The sequence below is a fragment of the Urocitellus parryii genome, chromosome 9 (assembly GCF_045843805.1).
Source record: "Urocitellus parryii isolate mUroPar1 chromosome 9, mUroPar1.hap1, whole genome shotgun sequence".
NCBI lineage: Eukaryota > Metazoa > Chordata > Mammalia > Rodentia > Sciuridae > Urocitellus > Urocitellus parryii.
The window spans coordinates 9,609,658-9,620,832 of record NC_135539.1 but is presented as its reverse complement, the minus strand read 5'-3'; the positions used below and the strand labels follow the sequence as shown (position 1 = coordinate 9,620,832).

The 11,175-nt window shown below is 43.8% G+C and overlaps 1 protein-coding gene across 2 annotated transcripts in view; it reads left to right on the top strand.

Moving 5' to 3' along the window:
• The first annotated feature begins 588 nt into the window (after positions 1-588).
• Cpped1 (calcineurin like phosphoesterase domain containing 1) overlaps positions 589-11,175 on the top strand; it is a 91,361-nt gene continuing 80,774 nt past the window's right edge. For both annotated transcript variants that reach the window (XM_026385545.2, XM_026385544.2), the window contains exon 1: positions 589-743. In XM_026385545.2, coding sequence (XP_026241330.1) covers positions 674-743 — 70 coding nt within the window. In that variant the 5' untranslated portion in view covers positions 589-673. The remainder of the gene's footprint in view (positions 744-11,175) is intronic.

Below are 11,175 nucleotides of genomic sequence, written 5' to 3'. Positions count from 1 at the left end.
GCTCAGCAGGAGCAGACAGAACTGCATATGCAAAGAGGGGCCTGGATTTACATGTTTAATGAACTGAGCGGCTGGTATGGCTGCAGTGTTATGGGAGACAGGCAGGCTGGGGCAGAACCAGGCAAAGACTTTATGTCACCTTTAGGGCTGTGCTGGGACCTGGAGATAGCGTGGCCATCAGGAAACAAATCAAGACTTCCAGTTAAAATGTAGTTTCAGATAAACAATGAAAAACAAATTGAGCATAAGTATCTCTCAAAATTGCCTGGGATATACTTACACTACATAAAAAACAATTTATCTGAAATTCCAAGTTAACGGGGTGATGGGGGGAGGGCTGCTGGAATTTTCTTTGTGAAACTTGGCAACTCTACCTTTGAGGAACCCCAAAGACTGAACCCAATGGCAGCGGCTGTGCGTTGGGGGCTCCAGACATCCGGCCTCCTCTCGCTAGGGGCCAAGGTCCATCCCAGAGCGGCGGCTCACGCCTCGGTCCCGCCCAGGCAGCACTAGAGGCGCCCCGAGGGGCCGAGCCCCGCCCCGCCCCGCCCCGCCTCGCCCCGCCTCCAAGAAGAGGGCACCGCCCAGAGTCTGGCACGCAGCGGTTGGGCGCTGTGGGGTGGCTGCTCCCTCCCACGCAGCGTGCGCGGGACTGGCCAGAAACTCGCTCGCCATGTCTGCTGCGGAGGCTGGGGATGTTTTCCACAGAGCCCGGGGCAGGACCCTGGACGCGTTTTCCTCAGGTACCGCCGGCCTTCGCCCAGGAAAAGATCTGCCGAGATGCGGAACCTTCCGCCAGGGGAGCCTTCGGTCTCGGCGCGCGCGCGCCTCCAGCCGGATCCCATCGCGGGCTGCACTCGTGACCGGGGACCGCAATAGGGGCCGCACCGCCCGCTCTCGCGGCGGGAGAGGCGGGTCCGAGTTAGGCGTTCGCGCCGGCGTCCTCGCTGGCCCGGGCCTGGCAGTGTGAGGGGGGAGAGTAAGAGGAAGCGGCCGAGCGGAGTTAGAAGTAGCTCGGGGCTCTGCAGTTCCAAGCCCTGCCTAGTCCACGGCCCTCAGCGGACCCGGCCTCAGTTTCCCCGTCTGTAGGACGGGAGGCCTCGTGAGGTCGTAGGCGGCGCTGGAGGAGCGCTCCTGGAGGCCGTGCCCTTCCGGAAGTCGTTCACCACGAGGCACCGTGCACCCCGCTGTTGGGGTTGCTTACTGAGATGGAGTCTTTCGCTGCTGGGTTAGCAGCAGCTGTCCCTGTAACTGTAGAGTGAGGGTCCCCCAGGATGCGGGACGGAGGTAATCTGCCTCACAGAGCTGTTGGGAGTGTCCACAGATCAGAGTCGCTGTGTAACCCACTGTCACTACATGCTAGGCGCTCAGCGAATGTCAGCCATAAGTCAAGAGGAAGTGAGGTTCCCGATTCCCCTTTTTTTTTTTTTTTTATTTCCCCAGCTTTACAACCCCAGGGAGATCACCCAAATGCCCAGCATGATCTGGCTTAATGCCCATTCGCCCTTGCCCAGTTTTCCTGCCTCACTGGTTTTCTTGATTTGTGCTTAAAAGGGCCAAGCCCTTTCCCTTCTGAGGGTCTTGGCACCTGCTCTTCCGAGCTACCACAGATACTGGTAGCTCTGATGGACTGGCTCCTTCTCAATTTGAAATTTCATTTGCTTCCTAGGACTTTCCTACCTCCCTATCCAATGTAGGTGTGTCCTGTAATTCTCTACTTGAACTTCCTCCTTTTCCTTCTTTGCAACTCTTGGTGGGAGAGTGGCAAGATTCTGGAAGTTGTGTGCAGCCAGAAATTCATGTGTGGCAGATTTGGGAAAACATGCCTGCTATGGTGCCATTCTGTAGTGGGGCTTGACCTTGTTCGTCAACATGACATCTTTGAGATTTATCTGTAGTGAAATAAGTAGTTCCACTTACCTCATTTTCCTACTGGGGAATATTTATGAATATTTATGTATTTATAAATGGATGCGTATATTTATAAATATATGCTTTATACATTTTGTGGATGGATATGTTGAGAGTCTTCAAATTTGCCTCTCTCTTTATTCTACCTTTGCCTTTCCAAATCTCTCCCCCTTTTCCACAGTGCTCCAGCAGGTTGACTTCTATGGGCAATTACCAGTAGACTCCCTGCCCTTTAGCTTCCCTTGTGTTCAACCATCAGGAAGCCCCAGCTGGAGACCAGAGGGAGGGGAAAGCCCAAGTCAGCATATTTGTTACACCACTTCTTGTGTAGTTGTGTTGCACTGGCTGTATTCCTCCCTTGAAGCTGCTGCTTCTCTCAATAGTCTTTTTTTGTCTGCTTTTCTGTTTGTGGAGTACTACACTGTTGTAGTTTCTCCATGCCCAATGTATCCCAAATAATTAATTCCCTTTAAAATCTTCCTTTATTTATCCTAGTTTGAGTATGCCAGCAATTTCCTGCTTTGATCCTGACTGATACAATGGCCATTTAGTTGTTTTTTCACTCTTGTTAACAGTGCTGTTAGGAACATTCTTGTACAAGTCTTTCTGTGGACGTGTGGGAGAGTTTCTCTAGGATGTATATCCAGGAGCAGAGTTCTGGGTTGTAGGATATAATCATCCCTAGCTTTACCAGTTATTATCAAATGGTCTCCCAAAGTGATTGCACCAAGTATATGCCCCCCACCTCAGTATAGGAGAGTTACGGATTACTCTGCTATTTTTCTCCGTTTTGGTTGGAGAAATATATATTATGTTCTGCGATGTCTTGTAGAAAATAGAAAATGGCAGGGAGTGGGGTCACATACTAAACCTTCAGGGGCTCAGAATCCAGGTAGAAAGCTATTACACAAAAAGTAACCCATGAGCTCTGAGAGCACTGCAGTGAGAGTTGGGATTTTAAGTACTGGTCCTGGGTGGTGGCAGGATGTTAGCTGATGCCAGGGAGGAAGGAACAGGCTTACATTTGATGAGATGGATTTGAGGTGCTGGCAATTTGTGGGGTGCAGTGCACAGCTAGTGGTAAAGGTATGAGTACCATCACAGAGAGGGGAGTAGATGATATTCTTTTAGGAGTCAAAGGTGTTGCTAAGGGGAACAGTGTGACATAGTGGACGGTGCATGCATAACTGTCTGTGACTTTAGTGTACATCGGTATTTAAGGTTAAGAGGACCACATTGGAGGGTTAAGAGCAGGAACAGCCAGAAATTCTGAAAGATAAAGCCAGGAGCTGGTGTGACAACATCGCTGGGTGGGAGGACATATGCAGAATGTTTTACAGGATCAGATGTTGCAGAGATCTGGGTGAATGTAAGCTGAGCCTGGCAGCTTTGACAGGTACTGTTAGAGGTATCTAAGGCCATCTTGGTTCTGCAGAAACACAGCCTCTAGCCTATGGAGGTGGACTTGCCAGAGAATGTAAAGGAACTGGCTCTTTCTTCCCTTCTTTTGCCAGAACTCACACTGCCTGTCAGAGGGGTTCATTTAACTCAAACAAGTGTCCCTAAAATCACAGCTTTGCTGACCCTGGCCTGCACTACTAGAAATCCCCTTCAGAATCAGCCATTTTGTTTCTCAATTGAAACCTGTGCACGGAGTGAAAGAGCAGTTGCTCTGAGGCAACGGTGATTTACATGAATGACATTATTCTCAGCACTTCTTCCAGTAGTGTGATAGGTGAGGCTCTGTTTCAATCATCTGTTCCTCGTTAATATAATGGGCTAGGCTCTACGGATGGATGTTTATAAAATATAAATTGTGCATGTCTCACCTGAGAAGAGTTGCATTCCTAAGGCATGTTCAGATATTCATTTTAATTAGACAAATTGATAATTATATTTCCTTGACACATATCCTAATTAGGACTACTTTCTCCTAGCAAGTATCTCTTTTGAGAGGCTTATCACATCTGTTCTGCAGAAATTCTCAAAGGGAAAAATATCAAGATAAAATATGTTTAAAAAATTGTGTGTAATTGTTTTTAGGTCCTAAGTCTGATTTTTCCCAGTTCATTTTACCACCAGAGTATTTTCCCCCTCAGAGAACAGGGCTCCTGGGTGGTAATCTTAAGAAGATTATTTCCCTGGACATTTTAAACGTCTGTAGCTGTTCAGAGGAGCTGACTATATTTGCTAATCCTGACTGTTTCTTCGTCTTCTCTGGAAATCCTCTCACATGGCAAGAATAAATGGATTCTCATTAAACTATAACTTTCCCCATCTCTTGCGGGTCTCACCTAAAACTCTTTTTAGAAATAGACCTGGAAATACTTACCCAGGTTTGAACAGGGTTAAAAATAATGTGATTTAAGCAAGTCTAACAAGATGAAGAAGATGATGAAATGAATGCTTCAATTGTGCTGTATGATTAGTTGTCTTTATTTGAGGAGGCTTCTGTTATATAAAATTTGTAGGGGGCCATGGATTTGGCCTTGGTACTTGGAATAGGCCCAATAGGCCAAATCAGCACAGAGTTTAATCACAGTAGCTAAACTTTGGTTGATTGCAGGAGGCCCTATAGCCAGTTAACTTGAGTTGTAAACAGCTAAGCTGTAGCCAACTGATTGCATGATTGACTAAGCTGTTTTCTGTATCCCACTTCTGTCTTCTGTGAATGCTGAGTGATCTTCCTAGAATGCTGTCTGATTTGTTGTTTGGGGTTCTCAGAACCTGCTTTCCTTCTGGGAGCTGCCCATTCACGAATCTGTTTTGTTTTGCTCTGATAACTACCAAATTTAATTGGTCTAAGGAATTTTCCTTTTAACAGTCCCTGTGATTAAACTAGAATGTTTGTTATTTTTTTTATCATGTTATTGGAGTTATCAGTTAGCAGGTAGAGAGACTAGTGTATATTAGTATGTAAAAAGTTTACACTGACATTTTCAAAAGACAAACTTGCTTTTATTTCTTGAGTACATTTTTTTTGCCTTTTTATTATTTAGTAACTATTAAGATATAATTTATGTACCGTAACATGCACTCATTTTCAGTTTATAGTTAAATAGCTTTTAGTAGGTTTGTGGTGATGCAGTCACAATCTAGTTTTAGAACATCTTCTGTGCCCCCCCCAAAAAAGCCCATTTGCAGTCTCTGCATGTTCCCACTCCCTGCGCAAGCAGCTACCGATGACCTCCAGTGATGTGCCTCTTCTGGACCTTTCATATAAATGGAATTGTAATCTGCGGCCTTGTGACTGTGTCTGTGCCTTAGCATAATGTTTTTGAGTTTCCTCTATACTGCAGTATGTATTTTTTTCCTTTTTACTGAATGCTGTTTGCTTGCATCAGTAAGCATATTTTGTTTATCCATTCACCTACTGCTGAACTTTTGCCCCTCGCCCCTTGATATTCATAGACATCCACCCATTTGGACCATTTTTTCTTTGTCTTTTATGAATAAAACTGTGTGAACAGTCACAAGGCTTTAGATGGATATATTTTTTGTTGTTGTTTCTTTAGGTAGATGCATAGGATTGAAATTACTGGGTCATTTAGTAACTATCCTCAACATTTTGAGGACATGGCAAGCTGTTTGCCAAAGCACCATGTTATATTCCAGCAGTAATGTATGAGTTCCAATTTCCCCACATCCTTGCCAATGCTTGTTATCTGTTTAATATGCCATCCAGTGGACATGAAGTGGCATCTCATTGAGGTTTTGATTTGCGTTTTCCTAATGACTGATGATGTTAAGCATCATTTTGTGTGCTTAGTGTCCACTTGTACATCTTAGAAGAAATATCTCATTAGAGCCTGTGTCTATTTTTTAATTGTGTTTTTCTTTTTATTGTTAAGCTATAGGAGTTCTCTGTGTATTCTGGATATAAGTCCCTTGTCAGATATACGATTTGCATGTATCTTTTTCCATTCTGTGGACTGTCTTTTCACTTTCTGAATGATATTATTTATAGTACAAAAATTTAAAATTTTGATGAAATCCAATTTATCAACTTACTCTTTTATTGTAAGTTGTGCTTTTGGTGTCACATCTAAGAAATCTTTCCCTAACCCCATCGCACAAAGATTTACTCCTATGTGTTTTCTTATTAAGAATTTTTTTCTTTTTTTTTAAAACGTTTTTATTTTATTTGTTTATTTTTATGTGGTTCTGAGGATTGAACCCAATGCCTCATTCCAGTGAAGCATGCGCTCTACCACTGAGCTACAGCCCCAGCCTTCTTATAAGAGTTTTATAGTTTGAGTTCTTCACCTTTAGATCAAGTTCTCTTTTGAGTTAGTGAGTTGTATATAGAGAAAGGGTCTAATTATCGGAACATTTCCATTGTTGCTTGTTTTTTAACCACAGTGAAAACCTTATAATTGGTAAGAAAAAAAATAGTTAAAGAAGGAAATCATAAAGAATTATATCATTGCTGGGTGCAGTGGTGCACACTTGTAATCCCAGTTGGGAGACCGAGGTAAGTTCACAGCCAGCCTCTACAACTAAGTAAGGCCCTACACAATTTAGTGAGACCCTGTCTCAAAATTCAAAAAAAAAAGGACTAGAAATGAGGCTCAGTGGTTGAGCACCTCTGTGTTCATTATTCAATTTCTGGTACAAAAAAGAAGAAGAAGAAGAAGAATTACATGGTTACTTTTAACATTTCATTTTAGTGTAGCCCATAAATGTGCATCTATGTACCAATCTTTAGGGGTCACCAAGGGCTTGCCTTGGGGTATGGGTTCACAGATAGGCATGCTTGTAGCTTTTCTTGCATGAACACCACACACCCATAATGAAGCTTTTCCAGTTGGGTTTTTTCCAAGGGACAGATAGTCAGTTCGTAATCACCTGGGAAACATTCCCAGTGAAGGATTCCTCTAGGCTTATATTTTCTCCTTAAGTGTTTAACACTTCTCCCTAGCACCTAATTTGATGGTATTTTATTTCTGCCAACTCGCATTTATTGAGTCTTCCCAAAGCATTTATATTGGTTTTATTAGAAACGACCTGTTACATTCACATTCCACTGGTTTATACATTTCATTAAATCAGGTGATTAAAAAATATGTGGCAGCATCAACAGATTTGGAGACAACTCATAACAGACGTTTGGCGATCAAGCTCCTTGAGGGACAGGTTAGAAGTTGGGGAGGGTGTAGAGCAGCCCAGCTGCCCCTGCAAAGGTGCCTTTTACAGAGGCTTGGAGGCTGGTCAGAGCTTCAGGCAGCCTATTGCAAGTCTGCTCAAAGGCCTCTGCTGGAGGAGGTTTGGCTTGCAGCTGCCTGGAGGAAGGGTTCTCTCTGCATCCAGGCCTCTGTTTGCCTAGCCTTGCACCTGTAGGGCTGCATGTGCCCAGAGAAAGCACACCTTCCAGTTCTCCCCAAAGGTCTGCCTAGGCCGACAGCCTGGGAATGGGGCAGGGGAACATGGGGAATGGGGCAGAAGTCATAGCAAGCATCCACCATTAACTCCCCAAAAGGAGTCCTGCTTTTGAAAAGTCAAAGAAGGTTTTGGAAATGTCTTTTTCCCTTTAACTATTGTCCCAGAATAGTGTTGACCGAAGCCAGTGATGCTGAAAGCCACCTGGCCAAGAAGTCCTGGCCCATCTGCTGTCTTAGTTCTCTGAAGGCTTGCAGATAAAGATTTTGGCAGGTCCTCCATCCCCGGATGGCAACTGTGGCAGCCAAGCTGTGACTCAGAAGCTTTTGTGTATCTTAAAAACCACCTTTTGGATTCATTTAGCCTAAGAAAAGAGGCTGGGTAAATTCACCTTGATGCTTAGGACACGTAATTTAGAGACTCTGAATGTTGCTGTCATGGTTAATTATTAGGGGTAGGTATGGTTTTTAAAAACCACTCTTCTCATACCACACAATTCACCATTTTAGAGTGTTTAATTCGATGGCTTTTAAGGTATTCAGAATTGTATAGCCATCACCACAGTCAATTTTAGAATATTTCTACAACCTCAAAAAGGAACCCTGTACCCCGATAACTGTCACCAGCCCCCAAGGCCTAAGCACACACTAATGAAGGGCACTGTCATCTTCTGCATTACGTCTGACGGTTTTACAGTGGGGCTTTTAGCTTGTTAAACCAAGAAGAGTCCCAGAGTGGTAAATATTGTTTAGCTACTGTTTTTTTTTTTTTTAACCACTAAAATAAGATTAGTCCCCTGAGAAGATGAAGGATATTGCCGAAGACTTTTAGATTGTGATTCACTGTGCAGATTGCTACTGTGAGGAACTGCAAAAATTGCATTTCGTTGGCATTTACTCTTTAGCCAGAAAGCCTCCAGGTAGCTGTAAAGCTACCCATCTTTGCTGTTTTGTAACCAAAGCAATATCCACAATGTATGAAGGGAAAGATGCTAAGACAAAGCATGTAAACATGTAATCTCATCAGGTATTTTCTGAGCCTTGCTTTGTGGGAACAAAAAAATAGGTAAGACTTCAGTAGCCTTGACTTTGCTAAGACAGGGTCCAGGTGACTGACTAGTTGTCATGGTAACTACCTTTACATTTGACCACTTACCCTGTGCCTAGTCTAGATGCGTTATAGGTACTCATTAATTCTTCAGAACAAGCCTTTTGAGAGAGGGGTGCTGTTATTTTTACTTTACCCGTAAGAAAACTAAAGGCCAGAGAGGTTAGGGAACTCGAATGGTGTCATATAGTTGGTAAAGGTTGAAATGGGATTTAGAATGTAAGACTCAGTTCTGGACTAGGACCAGGTGGGGGTTTGGGAGTTGGAGGCCCAAAGTTGGGCAGGGGCTTTAAACCCCCTCATCAAGCCTGCATGTCCCGGTGTGAGCTTATCCCTGTCTCCTCCTCCAGCCTCATACTCACATAGGGTCTGGGCACTTGTGGGGCCCCCTCCCTGGGGTGCAGTCCCAGAGGCCCCCCTGCCAATCACTGTGTCCTATGTCATCCTGATGGGTTCTGTGATCCCAGCAAGCCAGTGTGTCACTAGGCTATTTAGTTGTTTCCTGCTGTCTTCCTCGCTATTCTGTAGGATCTTAGGGAATGGGACGCGTAACCTGCACACTGCTGAATGTCCACGACTGGCATAGCGTGTGTTATAGAGCCTGAGTGGCATCTGCTCACAGGAAGGGGGCAGTCTCTGTGGTGGAGTCGGTATGGGCTGGACTGGCCTGGATAATGTAATTTCAGCAGGAAGTTGATAGAGTAGGGTACCCGAGAGAAGGATTGGAAGTGGTGGGGTATGTTTGGGGAGCAGATTGTGGTTCATTCTGGAGGGATGGCGTGGCATGTCTTGAGCAGGGTTTCTCAGCCTCAGGTTTGTTGGCGTCATTGGCTGGATTGTTCTTTGTCATGTGGCTCTGCCTGTGTATTATGGGATGTTTAGCAGCATGTCTGCCCTCTACCCACTGGATTATGGTAGTACTACTCATCTCCCAGTGATATCCAAAAATGTCTGTAGACATTTAAGGTCAAAATCACCCCCACTGATTTTGGATGTCCCTTGTCTAATGGGACCAGTGATACAGCTGGAAAAGCTTTAGGCTCATTTTAGCCCCCAGCGTCAGAATGAGCAGGGATTCAAGGACCTCTCCATCTGGTCAGCACATGTTTGCTGCCTGCCTGCCTCCTGCCAGAGCTGGATGATGTGGCTGGTGATATGCTGGAGTGGGCAGCAGACATGAGCCTGTCCTTGTGGAGATTCAAGGCTAGTGGCTATTTAGCAGGGAAGAGGTTTTGGTGATCAGCGTGGGGGCAGTGCCTGCTGTGGGCAGGGGCTGCCATGAACAGTGTAGGGAGCTGTCCCCCTTGCCGGGAGTGTTGAAGACCTGACCAAAGAGAATAGCAGTGTGGGACAGGAAGTGGGACTGCTGCATGGGTGTTGTAGAAGTGGAATGCTACAGCTTGGCTGGCTGTGTGTATGTAGTGATGCACGATCCCAAGATCTGTAGATTGGGAGACGGGAGATGATGGTGGCAAAATATGAGACATCTGCAGAAGGCAACCAGGATAAATGAATGAAGGATGATGAATTTGCTTGTGAAAATATTGAATTTAAGGTGGAAATTCCAAGCTTGGAGTTTAGACCAGTCCAGAAAAATATACCTATTTTTAATTTTTGAGTTAATTCTTTAGCTTTCTAGTCAAATGGAGAAATGTGGCTACCCAGTATTCCCAATTCCTGTATTGTTTTGAATCAGACAAATTAATAGGAGCCAAAACCTTGAATTGTTAAGTATTTGTACCCTGTAATGATGTGATTCGATAATGATAGGAGCCTACTAATTAGATTGCTAAACCAATATCATTTTAAATCTGCGTTCCCAAACTGGACTTAGAAAGTATGACTTTCTGTTATAAAAATTAACTTAAGAGAGCCATTTATCACTGTGTTCCACCTTGAACTATTTTTGGTTCTATATAGGTAACAGGTGTAGCTCTTCACAAGAGCACAGATATGACTGTTTTAGTTGTTAATGGCATGGTGACTCTCCTTGGTCTTTTCCTGGTCAGTGATGAAAACAGTGACTCCTTAGCTTTGGGGTATGCATTTATTATAGTCTGTGATTAGCTGGTAATATGGAAAGGATCAATGAAATTTCTAATTCTTGGTATATATTAAAAACTCAGCTTTCATTAACAATTGACAAATATGCCTGAGAGGTATAATAAAAATGAGCGAGAGGAAATATATTGGCAGAGACAAATCCAAGAAAACATTAGTTTCTGATATTGAAAGTGCAGACTGTAAAGAGAATTGCAATTGGAATGTCTGTCCTTCAGGCAGGATTTTTGGCATATAAACAGTCTCATGGGGGAGGATTAATGGTGAGGCATTGTATGAATTCTTACAGGCTTTTAAGATTCTTCTCTGTATGCAGTTGCTTTGCACCTGATTAAATTGTTTAAAAAAAACTCACAAGTCTTTTCTGCACATAGTTTAATATCACTCCAAATCCTCTGTTTAATCTCTCAATTTTGAAAGATGGTAGCTATGATAGTCTCTTAATAGCAGAAATTGGAAGTGGCCAATCTTATTTTTCAATGGAACAGATAAACAGGATTTCTAAGGCAAATTATTTCTGAAAATATATTTTAAAATTAATTTTAAAACTTTATTTAGAGAATGGTGGTCATTCAGTATGTTTTTTCCTGGCCTGTTTAGACAGACGTAGATGTTCTAGCTAGACACGGCTTCTCTGTAATTGTGCCAGTGTTTTCATCTTCTGCTGAAATCAGCCTTGTGGCAGAATGGGCATTTCGGGCTTGTTTCTGCCCAGTT